At 39.8% G+C, this 19,787-nt stretch overlaps 2 protein-coding genes across 2 annotated transcripts; both read right to left on the bottom strand.

Moving 5' to 3' along the window:
* Positions 1-5,972: 5,972 nt before the first annotated feature.
* Positions 5,973-9,568, bottom strand: LOC118471337 (macrophage mannose receptor 1-like). Its single transcript, XM_035955408.2, has 3 exons — positions 8,337-9,568; positions 8,085-8,190; positions 5,973-6,823 (listed from the first exon to the last, which is right to left on the bottom strand). The coding sequence occupies exons 1-3, from the start codon at positions 8,730-8,732 to the stop codon at positions 6,810-6,812; spliced, it is 516 nt and encodes a 171-aa protein (XP_035811301.2). The 5' UTR covers positions 8,733-9,568; the 3' UTR covers positions 5,973-6,809.
* A 1-nt stretch (position 9,569) lies between these two features.
* Positions 9,570-10,632, bottom strand: LOC129350721 (L-selectin-like). Its single transcript, XM_055018148.1, has 2 exons — positions 10,275-10,632; positions 9,570-10,035 (listed from the first exon to the last, which is right to left on the bottom strand). The coding sequence occupies exons 1-2, from the start codon at positions 10,408-10,410 to the stop codon at positions 9,638-9,640; spliced, it is 534 nt and encodes a 177-aa protein (XP_054874123.1). The 5' UTR covers positions 10,411-10,632; the 3' UTR covers positions 9,570-9,637.
* Between the last annotated feature and the right edge of the window lie 9,155 nt (positions 10,633-19,787).

The following is a 19,787-nucleotide window of genomic DNA, read 5'->3' on the forward strand; positions in this document are numbered from 1 at the left end:
TTCTTTTTCAATCATTAAAATGTTCAAAATCTGTTATAAGGTGAAAAATAGACAGATTTCAAACATGAAATCATTCTTGTGTGGACCAAAATAGAATAAAAACAATAATATGAATGATTATTCTTAACATAAAAACACAATGAGTCTTATACGGGTCATTTATGACCCATTTAGGGAAGAGTGTAGGGTCCAATCGTGCATCTAAGAGTTAAAAATGTTATTTATTATGAAAAATCTGTCTGAAAGCCAATTTTCTCTGCTGTTATTGTGTTTTGTTTCTCACTCCGGTTGCTAGATGTATTTGGTCTTGCATGAGTCAGTGTTCCGTTAAGTGCTGGGCAGTTAGTTAGCCGCAGGTTTCCACAACACTGAGCTAAAACAGGCTTAAAGGGAAAGTCAGATCAAGAGGTTTGTCATTACAGGTAGCACCTTTTATTTTTCACACTCGTTTGATCTGTTGCTAAACTAAAAACGATTAATTTGTGCAGCTTTAACATTGTAATTATGGAAGATGAGAAACCCTAACCAGTATTCTAATCTGATTCTAGAGTTAAACCAGGATTTTACCCTCAAACATTCCTAAGGAGAGGTCAGGGCCACACAAAATATCAGAGTTACACACACACACACACACACACACACACACACACACACACACACACACACACACACACACACACACACACACACACACACACACACACAGAGACTCACACAAACTCATCAATTTTATTCTTTCTTTATCTTTGACATCAGTTCATTTCACTTTAGTGGTCATTTTGTGCACCTCACCAATCACCTGCATCACACTACACACACATGCACACACACACACTAACCCAGACACTTAGCGAGGGCTTCACCCATGTTATTGCCTTCCCTTTGTTTCCAGTTCATCCTCCTATTGAACCAATAGCCGACAGCAGTGCAGGAGACAAACTGTGATTTAGTAGCAGTGTAAACCAGAAAGCCAAGGCCCACGGCTCTGCTTTATCAGCGGTGCTCCATCTTGCCGTGGGGGACACGAGAACTCATTTAGGGTGTTGCCAGAGATGGTCCCGCACCAGCTGATAGCAGGGCTGAATTACTATCGTGCTGCTGCTCTTTTACTTCTCTGTGTTTGTCTGCTTGTGCGTATGTGTTGGCGCCCGAAGGTGAAACAGCAGGTGGATGGAAACGCTGCGTGACTGACTGACATTTTGAGTTCTCTGCGACTGCTCCGGCACCTGCGATTATGCATGCACCTGCAGTTGTGCATTATCGTAAAAGAGACGCACACAGAGATACGACTCGTAATGAGAAACATGAGCTCGAACCAGTCCTCAAGAGTTTTCCAGACTTTAGCAGGAGAAATGATAATTGCCAGTGAATCGATTTTGACAAAAGGAGATTATTGCCATGGTGGGTGTCGGTCTCAGCGTGTGTTTTCTGTGTGTTTGTGTTATGCTTCATGTTGTGCTCCAGCTGGCTCTGGGGTCACCATGGAGACTGGAGACATATGTATAATCTGGATGGAGTGGGTGGTTTTGGCTTCCTCTGGGTGTCGGAGGGTCTGTTAGCAATTCAGTTCTAAGATTAGGGAAAATTTGTTCTTCAGTCACTTTTTAAACCATATAGTGTTTTAATTAAAAGTTAATGCAACCACTAGGTCTTTTTTCTACTGCCTGTCTGTATATAAAAGTGTTATGATCCCTGCTGTAGCCCTATTCTTCTCCTTCCACCTTCCTCCTTGTCTCTCCTTCTTCATGTCTTTGTCATCTGTCTCTCTTGCATTTCTTTCACTCATCCCTGTCATCTCTCTCCCTGTTGTCTGTCTCTCCTTGTCTTGTCCCTCTGGCTCCCTCTGTTTGTGTCTGTTGGTCTCTGCGTCTGTCTGTCTGCCTTCCTTGTCTCACTCACCTGCCTGCACTTTGCTGATTGCAGTAATACACATCAGCTGCAGTAATAAGTTCACTCCATTCACCTATTCTCTACCTCACTTGCAGCTATTTAAGCTCTGTGCTTTCATTCACTCCCTGCCAGACCATTGATTCACATGCCTTCATAGACTCTGATCCCCTCCTGGATTCTGTTTTTCCCAGGGACTCAGCTCTTCCCCCTGGATTCCTGACAGTTCATGTTCTGTGTTTTCTGTCTCCTCAGTTACATTCAGACTCTGTGTTCCCAAGCCTGTCTCCTCATTTTTGTGAGTACCCCAGTTTAGCCAGCCCAGCTGTTTGTCTTGCCGTAGTTGGTTGTAGTGTTCACTTTTGGGTTTTGTGGTTTGTTTAGCTGACAGTTTAAGTCAGTTCTGAGTAGGTTTTGGTTTAGTTTCCCCCTTTGTTAGTTGTTCATTTTGTAGAAAGTGTGATCTTAGTTGCCCCGACAATCCAGTTTCCCTTTTTGTGTTGTTGTAGTTTTCGTTTTGTTAGATAAAACCCTTTTCTTTATTCGCCTGTCTGCAGTTTCTCTGTGTCTCCACCTGGGTCTTTCAGCTCACCCCGTAACAAAACGAGCATAATAATAAAAATGAACAGATGCTGATGAGCCTCAGCTTTCTAAACGCTGAAAAAGTCGATGGGGTCTGTTCTGGCAAATGCTGTTGCACACTGAATCAGACAAATTCTTTCAAACCTGGACAGAATAACTTAAAAAAAAATATGAGTAAGTTTGGGTAGGCTTTATGAACCATGTAAAATACCTGTATTATGTACACTACCATTAAAAAGTTTGGGGTCACTTAGAAATGCCCTTATTATATAAAGAAAAGCAGCTTGTTTCAATGAAGATGACATTAAATTAATAAGAAATACAGTCTAGACATTGTTAATGTGGTAAATGACTATTCTAGCTGGAAACAGCTGGTTTTTAATAGAATATCTACATAGAGGTACAGAGGAACATTTCCAGCAACCATCACTCCTGTGTTCTAATGCTACATTGTGTTAGCTAGTGGTGTTGAAAGGCTAATTGATGATTAGAAAACCCTTGTGCAATTATGTTAGCACATGAATAAAAGTGAGTTTTCATGGAAAACATGAAATTGCCTGGGCGACCCCAAACTTTTGAATGGTAGTGTATATTTAACAGAAAATCGTACTGAGTGGCTGTTTGCTGTAACCCATGCAGGCTTTGTACAAAATAAGTCTGGAAGATTTACTCAGGATAATGAATATAAATTACCATCTGTTAGTGGAGAGGAGCGGTTCACTGTTTATTCATGTATTGTTTTAATTTTTTATTATTTTTTTGGTATGCATATGTTTGTTGGTGGGCTGCATGGTAGCTCAGTGGTTAGCACTGTAGAGCTAGAAGACCTCTGGTTTGCATCCCGGCCTGGACCTGGGATCTTTCTGTGTGGAGTTTGCATGTTCTCCCTGTGCTTCCTCCCACAGTCCAAAAACATGCTGTGGTTAACTGGCTTTTCTAAATTGTCCATAGGTGTGCATGTGAGTGTGCTTGTTTGTGTTTATGTGTAGCACTGCAATAGACTGGTGACCTGCCCAGAGCGTCCACTGCTTTCACCCAAATCTATAGAAACTAACCTGTCTCACAACGGTCCAATCCCAGCTCACGTTGAACCATCCAGCTCTTGGTGAATTCTCCTTCACAATGATAGGCAGAGCCGACATTGAAGGCTCAAAAAGTGACGTCACTATGAATGCTTCACTGCCACAAGCCAGTTATCCCTGTGGTAACTTTTCTGACACCTCCTGCTTAAAACCCAAAAAGTCAGAAGATGTATAGATAATGGATGGATATGTTTGTGGTTCACTGAAAAGAAAAAATAAAGTTAATGTAACCCAATGAAACTTAAGCAAGCCTATAAAAACTTCCGAGTGGATTGTTGCGTCTATGGCAACGATCCTCTCCTGCTCTGGAAAACTGTATCTTATGTTTTACATTTGCAACACAAAGCAGTACTTGGTGCTTATTCTGAGCAGTCAACCACAGGAAGCTATTTAAAGTGAGCTGATCACGAGAAAATCCGAAGGGAGAGACTTCACAGAGTTTGACTGACAGGTGATCTCTAAAAAAGTTCCCTCCCTTCTTCAGGGAGGCCGCTTAATTACAAACAGCAGGAAGTGTTGTGCTGACACAAACCTCCACAAAGTCAGAGAGGACATTCACACTGATCACATTCTTCCAACTGCAAAACATGTTCATCTGACTGTGACAGCTTGTCTTTTAGTCCACTGTAGTAACACGTAGTGGAATCTTTATGTGGGAAAAAAGTAGAAACAAGCTTTCTGGCACTAGATTGTTTTACCTCACCGTTCTTGCTGATCTGGCAGCATCATCTCATCCACCTGTTCTCTCCACCGCAGAGCAGTGACTCATTCAGAAGCTGGATTCTAAAATGTTGGAGAGTAACGCTGCATGAACATCAGCAGCCCTCGATAGAGTCTGTTTGAGCTGTTTATTTGCTGTTTCTTCGGCTGATGGTAGATTAATTTAGTTCAGAAATCTGTTTTTCAAGAAAAACAACAACACATGCTGAGTTAATGAATAGAATTTTGCATTAAAGAGTAATTTCATTTGTCATTTTGCCTGTTTTTTCATATTATTTGGTTTTCGCATATGAGAGATGTATTATGTCTTGTCATAGCGCGATTTTTTTTTTTTTTTTAAAATATTATTTTGTCAGTTGCTGAAATTAGCATTGCTCGGGAGAATTACTTGGAGAAAAGGATCAGCTAAAAAGGTTTTGCACACCAAAACAGATGTACAATACAAATTATTATTGTTGTAAAATCAAGAAAAAAATAGATGCAAAAATGCAATATCTGTTAAAAAAAAATAAATAAATAAAAATTATATATATATATATATATATATATATATATATAAATGAACTAATAAAACCTGCAATATGTTATAAAGAGATGACATCACATAAAAGCAAGTCTATAAAAAGGATTTTGAGAAGTGATTTAAAAGACCTCATTGATCCACTGAATCTTATCTCCTCAGACAGCTCTGTCCAAAGCTGAAGGGCCCTGACTGCAAAATCACCTTTACATTTAAGCTTCAGCTTTGGAACATCCAGGAGGGCCCCGAGGATCTGATGCTGAGAGCTCATACGTGGTCAGTATTTCTGCTCTATAGCTCAGGACCAGAACGTCATGAGCTTTAGCGGTGATCAGTAAAATCTTGAGGTCAGTTCTTTGATGAACAGGAAGCCATTGGAGAGAATTCAGGATTAATGTGATGTGATGCTGTCTGCTGGAACAGGAAGAAGCTGAACTGCTGCATTCTTTGTTTTACACCAGGAAAGAGTTAAAGTGAAGCCTGGAGGAGATAAGTGCATGAAGGACTTTTTGCAGGTCGTAGTGTGAGAGCATCGGATTATTTCTGGAGACATTTTTTACCTGAGGAGAGCAGGGCTTTATTCAGTCCACTGTTGAATGCAATCTCTCATGTACACTACCGTTCAAAAGTCTGGGGTCACCCAGGCAATTTCATGTTTTCCGTGAAAACTCTCACTTTTATTTATGTGCCAACATAACTGCACAAGGGTTTTCTAATCATCAATTAGCCTTTTAACACCATTAGTTAACACAATGTAGCATTAGAACACAGGAGTGATGGTTGCTGGAAATGTTCCTCTGTACCCCTCTGTACTCAATCAAGGATGGCTCTTGCTGTGATTTTTAAATTGTGCTGCCTTTGTTAAAAACCAATGATTGACCTTGTTTTGCAGGCAAAGTCAAATAATTATTTTTCTCATCTCATCTGAAACGTATTGCAATTTAAATTCCTCATCCACAAGGTCAAAATAATGTCTTACTCTTATGGTTAAGGCGAACATCCATCATACAAGAGAATTTAATTCAATCACAAGCACAATTTCAACCTTTTCTCTCTCTCTTCCTCTTTGTATGTCTGTTATAATACAAGCTGAAAGTCTTTTGTAATGTTTCATATTTAAAAAGGTGACACACACACACACACACACAAAATAGACCTTTACAAAGAAAACAATAGACATATTGTAGAAATTGAATCATATGACAACTGATTGTTTATTGTGATGCCGCTCATACAGAAAGTCACACTTTGCAGCCAGAGAATATTACTTAACATCAAGCATTACAAGTGTAGGGAAAGAACACAGAGAAATTTCAAAGGACTCTGCAAGCACTCATAAAACACTTAAATATCACATAAACAAAAACATGTTTATATTTTGCAGACTAATTTCAAACCTCGATATGAAATCTGTATTTTCATCTTTCTTTTAAAAAAACGTAAACATACAGTAAAGAAATCTACAAATAAACATTTTAAGCAATCTGTCTAAAACAACTGAAGTAATGCACTGCACTGCAGAAACAGCACATAAGGAAATGCAACAGACTAATATTAACACATTCTACCACTGATGGGGTTAAAGGCAGGGAAACTTAAAGTAGAGCTTAAATATTGCGTTACACTAGCAGTTAAATCATCTTTCATCGAAAACTCACTTTTATTCATGTTCTAACATAATTGCACAAGGGTTTTCTAAACATCAATTAGCCTTTCAACACCATTAGCTAAAACAATGTAGCATTAGAACACAGGAGTGATGGTTGCTGCAAATGTTCCTCTGTACCCCTATGTGTTTATTCCACTAAAAATCAGCCTTTTCCAGCTAGAATAGTCATATGTTCTTTAACAATGTCTAGACTGCATTTGTGATTAATTTAATGTCCTCTTCATTGAAGAAAACGGATTTTTTTTCAAAAATAGGTACATTTCTCAGTGATCCCAAACTTTGGAACGGTAGTGTATACTGATGAGCGTTAATATCAGAAGACCATGATGTCCTCTATGCAGTCATCAGCTCAGTCTCCTGAGACTAGAAAAGACACAGACAATGGAAATCGTCCATATCGTGTGGTTTAATGGAATATTTTCACATTTTGGAAAAACAAGATTTTTGCCTTTTTTGTGAAAAGGTTACTTAGAAAACACATGCAACTTATAACTGTTGTATCTGTCCAGTAAATATACTTATACAGCTTTAGGTGTTTTACAGCAACTCCTTCAGTAATTATCACTTTATATCTTGTTCACAAAAGACTGAAGAGTAATAATAACATATTGTTGCTTTACAGACTTACAGATTGCACCAGACTTTTTTTTTTTTTGTTTTTTTTTTTTGCTACAGACCCGTATGGTAGATATCTCCAAAGACTGAATCTAAAAGGTCGACTTATTGACCATGATGTTTCCCCCTGTATGTCGACTGTACTGTCTCAAAGTCTCGAGTTTAGAATTAGGATCTGGATGTAACACACTGGGATATGCTGACCTGTCAATCACAAGGTAGCCACGCCAAAACTATACTTTGCTTTATCATCTTTTTTACTCTACTTGGGACCACAATTTACAAAATGAGTGCCTGCTGTTGTTAAAAATTCTTGAAACTAGCAACAGAGTTCACAAAGTCATCAGGAAATGTTTACTGAAGTAGCTGATCAAACAAGAAGTCCTGTCATTTTATTAGAAACTTCTTCATAATTACACTCCTTTTTGCAACCAGAGGAGTCGCCCCCCTGCTGGCCATTAGAAAGAATGCAGGTTCCATATGTCTGCACATTCCAGAGGAATCAACAATTTGGAACTATATGTAAGTCATTTTGAAGCATGAAGGGATTGTTTTCAGTGCTACACTTTATTAGGGGTTGACTCACTGATTAGAGAGGGACTTGAAGAGACTGAAACACACTAATGGTGTTTCTCTTTGGACTGACTTTTGCATTCTGATTTTCAATCATGCAAAGATAAACTAACAGGCTTCTAGCTGAGGCTTTACCGGTAGTTATGTGCTGGCCAAGAGCTTGTGGTTTGTTAGACAACAGTGATAATAAGTGAGATATATGGTTAATTTGGATGCTTCTAAGCAGATTTGGTTGCCATTGGTCAGAGCCAGGCTAGCTGTTTCCAGTCTTTATGCTCATCCAAGCTACCTGGTCTGTAGTCTTAAATTAAACTAACAGATATGAAAGTGGTATTAATTTCCTCATGTTTCTCTTAGCAAGAAAGCCAAAAATCATGTGTCCCAGAATGTCACACAGTTGCTTTAAATCTTTTGTTATAGAAACAGACTAATTTACCTGGTTCTTTGTCCTTCTTCTGCTCCTTGTGAAAAGCCCGCCCATCCGTTTGAATCCAGCTGAGTTTATAGTCTGATAATCCATTTGCCTCCAGCTCAGCATGCAGCTATACAAGAATACAGATTGAGTGACATAACATCTTTAAATCCTTTCACACACATTTCTTCTCTTTTTTTTCTTTTTGGGATATCAGATTCTGTTAGAAACCAGTATAGACACACAGTTTGGGACTTTGTGTCCTTGTTGTGGTACCTGTTCTAAAATGTGATGTTGAATGTCAGGATGGTTCAGATCGACCTCAGAGTGGAACCTTAACTTGAATGTTGTTCTGTTCTGTGGATAAAACACGCTTTGACAGATGAAGTAGCGCTTCATGTAACATTGCACATCCCACCACCTTCCTGTGTATGGGCTGATTGCAGTGCATGATGCCACGGTGTTGCCATTGTTGTCGGGCTGGCTCTGGTTCCAGTTAGTAAAGGTGACAGGGGTCTGGTCTGACCAGGAAGACCAAAAGTTTCTGTAGAGACCGATCCAGGTGTCTTTTGACACGAGTGACTTGATGTTAGAATTCTCAGACGTATTTCTCACACTGGCAAGATCTGTGTAATTGGACCTACAGTAGTTCTTAGCCTGGTACCAACTCATCTGAGATTTCACTAAAATGTACTTGGAAATACCATTTTCTAGAAAAAAAAAGGCAGAAAAGACAACAGGTAAGGCCGTGGATTGGCTCCAATAAAATAACACTGGTTATTAAGGGGAAGGCACATATATCATTAATACTGTTGGTAGCTTAAATACTAAGTTGAGTCAGGCAAAGGTTCCAACTCTGGTGTTTTTAGAGCAACAATCATGCCAAATAGTAGGTTCTACATTATTGTAAATAAGTAAATGCAACAAGATAAATGTGTCCACTTATTGAATCAGTGATTGTTAATGTAAAAATGTGTTCTTTGCTGTGTTGTTCTGCCACCTTGGGTAAGTGGTCAGACACTTCAGCAACTAGGGATGGATTCTTGTGACATATTTTAGTCCTAGCAAACGTAAAGAAGGGGTCGAATAGGGTTTTGGCGCATTATTTGTCAAAACAAAAACATCATCCTAAACTTTTAGCATATCGTAATTCAAGTGGTGTGACAGGAAATTAGACTTCTGCACCACATCTTGCCTCAGTTTTTAGGCTTTACAATATTTGGCCTGTGATGGGAGATTTTAGCGAATTACAGCTTTGTTTCAAAAGAAATTACTGATTGATCGCTAGCTATTCTTATGATCAGTCAATTGAGTGGGTTTTTAAGAATAAAAGTGAAAACTTTCTGATTGAAGCAACTTGAGTTTGAATATTTGCTGGTTCATCTATCTCTAGGATAATAAATTGATTATCTGTGGGTTGTCTCTGTCATCTCTACTAAACATATGAAAACTAAAACAAGATTAGTAGCAGTGGTAGCAGTAACACCACTTAGCTAAACATAATGCACACAGACATAAATCCAATGAGATTGAAACTAAAACAATAATAATAATGATGAAACTCTAATAGCAAGTTCTCAGAAAACACCTTTCTTACCGTAAAAGCAAACTGCAGGACGTTTCGTGGAACAAATCGCGTCACGCCAAAGTCCCTCTTTGGTCATCGCCACGCAGTGCTGGTTGGAATTTACATTGTTAGGCTCATTGCTTCTCCAGTTGCTGAAATCTAATTTGTTATTGAAGTCTGCATTTCCAAGCACCCACTTCCATCTGATCAGGTCATCATAAAGCCCTATATAGGTCCATTGTTTAGGTTTCTGGATTACACTCAACAGCCTCTTGTTGTCATACTGGTTTTCTAGAGTGGCCAGGTCAGTGAACATCTCTCTGCAGTACCTCTGTGCATCAGTCCAGTTCTTGAGGATCTTCACGTAGTGGTACTCTCTGATGAGGTTTGTAGACTGAACAGACAGACCTGGTGGACAAAGGAATGGCATTCATTTCCTAAAATACTCATGTACCACAATGTACAATCATTGTGACGTGGCTGTAATGAGGTCTTGTAGGTGTTAATTAAACTAAACGACATTTTTTAAAAGTTGTCTTCTACTGGATCTCATGGTACTGTTCGGTGTTAATGGACATTAATGCATCCTTTCACTGTAAATATGGGTTTCCGCTTCACGCTTATACACACAACTTTCACACACTGACCTGAGACAATGACAGCAAGCAGAAGTGTCTTCCTCATCCTGAAAATCTGAAGCATGCAGAAGGCATGACTTTCTCCTTGATATATACAAACAAGAAAAGTTGTATTTCGCAGGAGCACTGACAGAAAATTGACCATCACTTATACAATTACATTTAATATATTTCTCACATGAGAGGACTTGTTCTTGTTTTAGCAGCAGCAAGTGTTCAAACTGTTTAAGTGCAGTTGGTCCACAATCTCAGAGACAAAGGTTATATTAATGAAAGTAGAAAAGAAGGTAAGAATGAAGGCTTAAACCAGAACATTCAGCCTACCTAAAAGTTCCAGCAATAGTTCCTGGCTGTTGTTTTTCTTGGGCTTTTGCTCTTAACCAGCAAAGCTCAAACTTTCAGGAAGAATTCACTTACTTTTATCCACTTTCTCCCCTCCTTCTCTGAGATCATTATGCAAACCTAATGTCATTCATTTGCCCCTGACATTAGAACAGGAGGTAGAGATATACAAAGCGAGATGTGAAATCGAGCGTGTCACCTTTAACTTACGCATTAAGAATATTACGATTCAAACGTAATGCAATCTCCTTTTTATGTATTATTTTATTAGCTTAAACCAGTTTTAGGTGTTGGCAGAATGAGAGCCTCCAAATGTCAGACATAAATGAAGATTTGGCTTTAGAGCAAGTAAAAGCGGTTCAGTGGAAAGGTGTTCCACTGGGACATTTTGCTTTGACATGCCTCCACTAGTGAGGTAAAAATACATTTTTAAATCTCTATCACTTTTTTTTAGTGTATTATAAGTAATGTCCAATCTATTCTTTCAACATCCACAGCCGCAACATGACGTAAACGTTGTCATCTGCTCAAGTCCACAATTAAATAAAAATTAAAAGACTACAGATATGCCAGAAATACAACTGTGAGGAGACACAATGGGAAGTTCTAAATTCTCCAGAAACCTTGTACTACATCCACTATGTTCTGCACACCTCAGGAATAATCACACTGACACGTGCTACAGTCCAGTCTATAACTAGCTGCTATATTTTGTACAGAACACCAAGTCACAGCCTTTCAGAAACATCCACTGTGTGCTTTTCTGTGCTTGATATGAGCACCAATGCAACCTTTAAATAGGAGATCAACGTGGAGTTATTGTGATGTGAACAGGACAGCATGCATGTCCACTGATTGTTTTCAAACTTCACATCGGTCAGTGCATGGGGTAACCATTGACCTTTACACTGTAAAGATGTGTTTGAAGAAAAATTCTGTTAATGTTTGGCAGAAATCCTGACAATGAACCTCAGCAGTGGTGAAAGAAGAATTCATGTATTTTATTTGGCTCGTATAAGTAAAAATTCAGTATTCAAAACTCTGCATAAGTGAAATCAAAATGTTCTTACAGTATGACAGTCAGATGGAAGTGAAACACTGTTACTTCTTTTTATGCTATATGCAGTATAAAAGTGCATCATCTTCTATAAACTGATCACAACACTCGGCATGCACGTCATTTGGAGAACCATGCTAACGCTGAGTGAAGATGTTCTATTGTGCTCAGAACAGCTTCAGTTCTCTTTGTCATGGACTCCACAAGATGCTGGAAAAATTAGTTTTTGATTCTGCTCATGTTGTAATGGTTACATCACATCTATTCTGTAGATTTGCTGGCTGAACATTTATGCTGTCAAACTCTAATTCAACCACAGCTCAACTGGATTCAGAAATGGTGACTGGGGTCAGTCCACGGACCTCACTGTCAGGTTCAAAAGGATGGTTTAAGATCGCTTTAGTTTTGCGACATGGTGCATTATGTGTATATATCAATATATGACTATATAATTGGCATTCAGGGGCTCAAAATGTACATTTCCCAACATTGTTATACCTGCAACAGCAGCCTGGGCAGCTGAATAGGAGTCAAAGGACTACTGGCCTTGCCAATTATTAGATCCAATTGTCATAATTTTTCTGATTATTAGTATTTTTTAAAAACTGATTCCAATAACTTTGGTTCTAATGCAGCCAACTAAATTTTGAAAGCAAGTAGTTTATTTTTGCATACTTGTCACACTTAAATGTTTCAGACCATCAAACTAATTTAAAAATTAGAGGAAGATGCCCCAAGAAAACCCAAAACGCAGTTTTTTAAAATGATGATTTAATTTGTTGAAGGAAAAATGCTGTTCAGACCACCTTGCTCTATGTGAAAAAGTAATTGCCTCCTTAGCTACCAATCTACCAAATAACCAAATTCATTTGACAATTGGGTTCAATCTCACCAGCCACACTCACGTATGATTACTGCCAGACTTGTTGAACCTAAACATCACTAAATAGAACCTGTCTGGCGTCGTGAAGTAGCTAAAGGGTCTCAAAATGCAGCACATGATGCCACGTTCTGAAGAGATTCAAGAACAGATGTGAAACAAAGTCATTGGCATTTATCAGTCTGGAGGGTTACAAAGTCATTTCTAAGGCTCTGGAACTCCAGAGAGCACAGTGAGAGAAATGTCCACAAATACATGGAACAGTGGTGAACCTACTTAATCCAGGAGTCACAAAAGAATCCAGACTTCATAGTACTGTATATCGGCTCTAAATACCACTTCTTGGTCTTCTTGATGACCAAAAATTAACATTACTACAAGACATGTTTTTGGTCATAAATACAGAATTTTTATGCCAATTATGACAAACACTCACACATATGTCTGATAAGAAATACGACATTTTATACAAAAAACATAAATGGTCAAGTTTGGGCAGACATGGATGTAAAACGCAAATTGACTGGTTGGGAGAGATGATTATTCTAATTCTCTGTAAACACTAGAGATTATTGCTTTTCAAAATTCCAGGAGATCATCAGTATCAGAAATAGTCAAAGCAGCCAGTGTGCCACAGACAATTATTCCAAGATCATAGTTACTGAGATCATATTTTTTTTTACTATTCTGGTGTATGATGTGAGCAGCAAATGAAGCTCCTAAACCCGTATATGCATGTATACACTGTAGTGCCTCCCTATGGCTAACTGATTGGATAACTGCAAGAAAATGCCAGTATGGATGTTTGTAACAAAATGCTCTGTGAGTGTATTTGGAATGTACAAACCTCTAAAAACCTAAATGTGTAGGCGGTAGAGTCAAAAGTCTCTTTACAGTAGAAGCAGGTAGGTCAAATGGTTTTCTTTGGACAGTAAGTAAAGATGATTCCCTGCTCACAGTAAACAAGTGTTATTTCATTTTCAAGTGTATTTTTTTAACTTCTCAAATGTCCATGGTTTGGACACTTGTTCTGTATGCACATGATACAAATAGATGACTACAGTCACATTCACAAATGTTATTAGAATTCTTGTGCATGTCTTTGGATACATATGGACGCCATGTATCATTCTGCAGCCCATAATGGGTGTTAACATGATGTCTGCCTTGTTTTCAGCTTCAGTCTCATATTTGGTTGCTGTTATTGGTTTAGGAAATCCTGAGGTAATTATGTAAAACTAACCTTATCCCTTCATTGGCAGTGCGATCAGAGCTCAGACTCTTATTTTCATGCACTATCAGGTGGTGAAATGAGGCGTGTGACCTTCCGCTCCAGGGTCATTCACACTATTATCTAAGCAAACTAAAGGTGACAGACACTTTACCACCATTACAAGCACAGCAACCAGGCAACACAATCGCCTGCATATAGGTAAACAAAAAATTATATCTCATGTCAAATTTAGAAAAAAAAATCTGTTGTTTTTTTGCTTTTTTCAACATCTGACTGTCAACCAAAAGTAACCTTCTGTTGCACTGCGTTAGCTGGAAAAATGTCCCACAGACATTAAATGAGACATGGCATCCCTGATACTGGATTTAACAGTTCTGTGGATGTTAAATAGAAATCAAAATGAATAATAATCACTTCAATGATGTGCTTGTTGCATTTTCAAAGAACCAGTTTATTCACTCTTTTCTTCCTCTCCCTGTTTGATCAGTGCATTTCTTTATCTTTTCTTTCTTTTTTTTAAAATTATAGGTCTAAAGTAATTAAACTAACCTGAACTACATGACTTGTTTCTCTGAATGCATCAAAAAGACAGCACTGGCCTCTCATATCTGCACTTTAGCTCGGGCAGATGGGGAAGGTGAGTACGCGACCTTTAACTCCTGGGAAATCCCAGGTGTTCATCCTGTGCGTTAAAGCTGACAGCTTCCAGTTATGGATGGTCTCAATCTCAAGGATGAAGGGCACTAAACAGATGGACGGAGCTGTCTCTAAGGGAAGGTAGGCATCTGGCCTGAGGTGTCTGATTTTGACTGAAGAATTAACCCTGAGCTCCCTCTACTGGTCACTGAGGGGCTCTGCTTTATTCTCACTGATACAGCAATGGTTTAAAAATCAAGCCTTGTTTCTGTGACAGTGGGCACAACAATAAACCTCAGTGAGTTAACAAAAACAAGGCCTTGTCATAGCTTTGAAACTGAATATCTAATATTGTGTGATTGTATTGAATTAAATGAATAGTAATGGATTTTTGGCCACTTTCGGACAGAACAACAAGCTGTAAACATGGTGTTGTCACAATATGACCTGATGCAGCTGATTATGTGATAATATTAGCAAACGATTGCATATTTACACATCCAGCAGAAACAAAGCGAGGCCAACCCAGTGCACTTCAGACCAAGACTGGTTCACCCCAAGGATAAAACACCAACGCACAAGCAGAGCAACGTTGTTCATGCAGTCCAAATGCAAAAAAAGAGTCCTCAGACTTATACATAGGAGAGACTAAACAACAGCTTTACAAGCGCATGGCTTAACACAGGAGAACCAGCTCCTCAGGACAAGACTCAGCAGTTAACTTACATCTGAAGGATAAAGGACATTCATTTGAGGACAGCAATGTCCACATTTTGGACATAGAGGACAGATGGTTTGAGAGAGGAGTAAAGGAAGCCATCTATGTCACACTGGAACAACCATCTCTAAACAGAGGAGGGGGTTTGTGACACCACTTACCAAGCACCTAAAATGGAGTGAAAAGGTCTCTCCCTAGAAGATTTTGCCATAGTTAACATCTTGAGTCAGTCCTGACTTGGCAGAATCACATTCTTGGTTGTGTAAAGTGGCATGCCCCATCACCATGATTGCTGTCGTTGTTGGTGGACCACAGGATTTCATAGCAATTCACACCTTGAGGCTTGTGAGTCCTGGTCATTAATGGGCCATTAGTCTGCGAGCTGGAGTGACTATAAATTCTGTAACTCCTCATTAGTCATTTAGAACTGAAGAAGCCTCTTGGATGAGAGGTGAAAAATCTTTAAGAACCCACAGGAGAAGTTCAGCTGGTATCTCCTGAAGCTCCTACAATTACCACGACCTGGATGACTAAGAATCTACACAGACAAAGTAAGGCCAGGTTTATGACCACCTGAGGACAACTGGACTTTCAAAGTGGACTGTAGCACCATGTCAATCTGATTATCCCTGAGGTGTATTGAGCACAGTGGGTGAACATAGCACAATATTTCTGGAGAATTTAGAGCTTCCTAATGTATTGGTGGACTATCAGTCTAAAGGATCTGCAAATCACAGCACTTCTAAAGTCTTGCAGCTCTTTTAATGATGATATACAAAGATATGAATGGAGAATTTCTTTGCACAAGTATATGTTTTAAGCACCATCTGTACCCTTGAGAACTTGGGTGGATGACAATGTTTACATCACACATACCCATGTGGACATACAGACACGGGAAGCATCCATTGACCCTAAAGGAAATGTCTAGGCAGGACAGGTAGTGTATTATAGTTTTATAATTTGTGCAAGCCTTTTTACTGACCACCACTGCTTGCTGTGACTGGAAACAGTGCTGCTGGGAAAAGAGATTGAGCTGAAACATCAAAGTTGTAGGACATAAAACTGAAATGATGAGCTAAAGGACTCTAAAATACTCCATAAATTCCCTCTCTGGTCATTTACTAACTTATAAAACTCATCTGTATATGAAAGTTACATATTTTGTTCCATAAAAATGTCTTCAAATTGGACCGCACAGTGGATCGGTGGTTAGCACTTTTGCCTTGCAGCTAGAAGATCCCCGGTTTGTGTCCCAGCCTTCCAGGGATCTTTCTGCATGGAGTTTGTATGTTCTTCCTGTGCATGTGGTGGTTTTCTCTGGGTTCTCCTGCTTCCTCCTTCAGTCCAAAAACATGCTCAGGATAATTGTTAATTCTAAATTGTCCGTAGGTGTGAATGCGAGTGTGGTTGTTTGTCTATATACAGCCCTGCGATAGACTTCTCGACCTGTCCAGAGTGTCCCCTGTCTTCGCCGTAAGTCAGCTGGGATAGACTCCACCCCCTCTTCTCGTGACCCTAATGAGGATTAAGCTGTGTATAGATAATGGATGGATGGATGGACATCTTCAAATTATTTAGATGAATCCTCCAAAATGTGCAGATCTATGAAGTCCTCGCCTCTCTCATCCACCCTTCTGCTGCTCGAGCACACCAGCTCACCTATGACTGTTCTGAAATACTGCAAAACTAGTCTACACTACACAACAGCTGCACTGCAGGTTGAAATATTCCAGTAATCCAGCCAAAGCTGGTAGAATCAGAAACCGACTCAAAGAATAACAATAAGACAGAAGTCCAACCCTGCAAGTTGAACAGATTGGTTCCTTAAGTTTGTTACATGTTTAACTCTAGACATTTGAATGAGTGCTCTTGTGACTGTCATTGGTCCAGTTTTGAGGTGGAAATACTCAGCCACAGCATTGACTGCTTATTTTACTCATGATTTATCTTCTAGTATATATAAAAATATGACCTGGACATGTAAACAGGGAAAATAACTGAGAGCACTGATCCCTTTGTGAGGACCCAGTTCTATTCTGATTTCCCCTCAGCTGCTTAAGATTCTGATAGTCCAATTACAAAAAAAAAGAACATGAGTTTTAATTTGTCATATCTTTATTCCTTTATTCTCTGCTTCAAACAGAGTCTGATTGGAAAAGACAGAAAAAAATGTAATTAAAATCTGAGAAAAAGATCTACTCTGTGTGTGTGTGTGTGTGTGTGTGTGTGTGTGTGTGTGTGTGTGTGTGTGTGTGTGTGTGTGTGTGTGTGAGAGAGACATGCATACAGACAGAGAGATGGGAAGAGAGACTCTTGTGGGTGTTAACAGTGATATATCAAGTCAATGGAGTGAAACGGATGTGTACCCTGAATTATCTTCTCCAATGTTGGCATGGAAATCTGCCAATCCTCTGAATGAGTGATGCTGGTCCTGCATGCTCAATTGACTGTTTGGTTGTCTGCCTTAAAGTGGATATGAGTGAGTGTGTGTGTGTGTGTGTGTGTGTGTGTGTGTGTGTGTGTGTGTGTGTGTGTGTATGTGTGACAGTCTATTGCATATAGATAAAGCAATAACTGCATATTAAGGTGTCTACAGTATATTGTGCTGCGATATCTTTTTTGGCACTAACTATAACACTGTATTTTATACCTATAATCTTTAACATTCCTTTACATTCCATATGCTTTTATACTGTATGCCCCAAATACTGATCTGACACCAGATGGCAGTGTTGTCTTCAACATCCACCACTGTACCCAAGCCACTTTCCCCCTCCTCATCCTCCTCCTCTTCCTCCAGCTCAGTGGATCCGGCGCGACAGTCGGATCCTCTCGCCATGCCGGTCACGCCCCACACAGATATCAGCCTGTTTCTCCAACACTCTCATGATCACGTCCCTCATAAACACATGTGTGCACACAACACACTGGACTCTCACACACAGACATCTCAAGGCTCGCTCACTGTCCTGCATTCAAACCCCCCAAAATTGAATTCATATCCAAGCTGCAGCTCGCCGATGGTCTATTTTCAATAAAGATAAAAGCCTGGCATCACACTGTAGTGACTCCAAGCCAAATGGTAAGACATCAGCCCACTCAGTCCTATTTTTAACCATTATTATAGTCATCAGTGAGTGGAAGCCTGGATGGCAGGAACACAGGTGGAAAAGAGACGAATGCATTGCAATTGATCAGCCATTATTGCAGGATGGGTGGCCGTCTGCGGGCACAAGCCGCATTTACATCCTGAAGATGAGCATTTTTAATGGAATTCAACTGCATTCCAATCCAAATCCTAGGCATAGACGCAATAAGATTCACACCAGGGATTGAGCAACTGGAAAATTCATCTCATTTGATGAAAGTAATCCCTAAAAATGCAAGATAGTATGACCTCGTGACGGGCCACAAGAACAACTCGGCCCCTGGCAAAATTGGGCGTAAAAGCTGCTCTTATTTGGATTCAGACTCTATCTTGCATATTGGTTCGTGTGGCGCCTGTATCCTGAAAACTAGAAGCCTCCACTTCACCAAATGAGTGAGTGCAGCAAGATACAGTGTGAAGCCCTGGAGCATATCAGAGTGCAAACCGGGATCATTCATAGCTGTGGTTTTACTGTAGTATCAATAAAATGCCCACTATGCCACAACACGAGCTTGGATATTGACAAAAAAAAGGAGAGAAAAAAAATGCCATTACATATACAAATATACAAAAATACACACACACACACACACATTAAAGCACCGTCTCCCTACGTGTGGGAGACAGAGAGACCATCACCATGGAAACAAACGTCATGTAGCCTAGTCTCCCACCATCCACCACCACCCCCCACCCCAATATGAACTCACCCCCACTTCTCTCTCTCTCTCTGTTTCTGCCTGTCTACATGCTTCTCCATTTCTCCTCCTCTGTTTCCCATTCTCAACATCATCCATCTTCCCAAAAATACCCCCGCTGTCTCCGTCTGACTCCACTGCTGTACATCAAATTTCACCCAATCCATCCGCACAATGTCTCTCCGTTACTACACCAAATTATTTTCTTATTCTGCGTTAGAGGATCCCCCCTTGAGTGTATCTGAATGTGTTTCTGTCTATGTGCGTGTGAGATGGAAAGTGAGGTTGGGGGTTGGAGAGATGGATGGGGGATGGGGTGCCAAGACAGACTAAAGTGACATGAATTTGCCCGTGTAGAAAAGCCTTCCTTCTTTGTCCCACCTTCATTTCAGCCTTATTCAAGAGATGGATCAACAGATCAATATTGTGACCAATCCATAATCAGATGACCAATTATAAGACCTGAAAATCTGTTGTATGGAATCCATCTATTGATCTATTCGTTCCACTCAATAGTTGCTGTATTCTGGGTGAAGGCTACAGTTGCAACAGGGTGTGAACAGCAGCCCAGATGTTCTTTGCTCCAGCAGCTTTCCTCAGCTCCTCCAGCTGATCCCAGAGTGAGATGTAGCCTCTCCACAATGTCCTGAGTTTTCCCTTGACTCCCATGATGCTATATCATGGCGGTTTCTATATGTACCTCGACTGGCCTTCAACTATGGAGCTCTCTTCTGGTGTCCTCTCCCTGAAACTTTATATTTGAAGCACAGATCCACACTGGTAGACCAGTGATAGACCAGTTATTT

The sequence above is a fragment of the Amphiprion ocellaris genome, chromosome 15 (genome assembly GCF_022539595.1).
Source record: "Amphiprion ocellaris isolate individual 3 ecotype Okinawa chromosome 15, ASM2253959v1, whole genome shotgun sequence".
Lineage (NCBI taxonomy): Eukaryota > Metazoa > Chordata > Actinopteri > Pomacentridae > Amphiprion > Amphiprion ocellaris.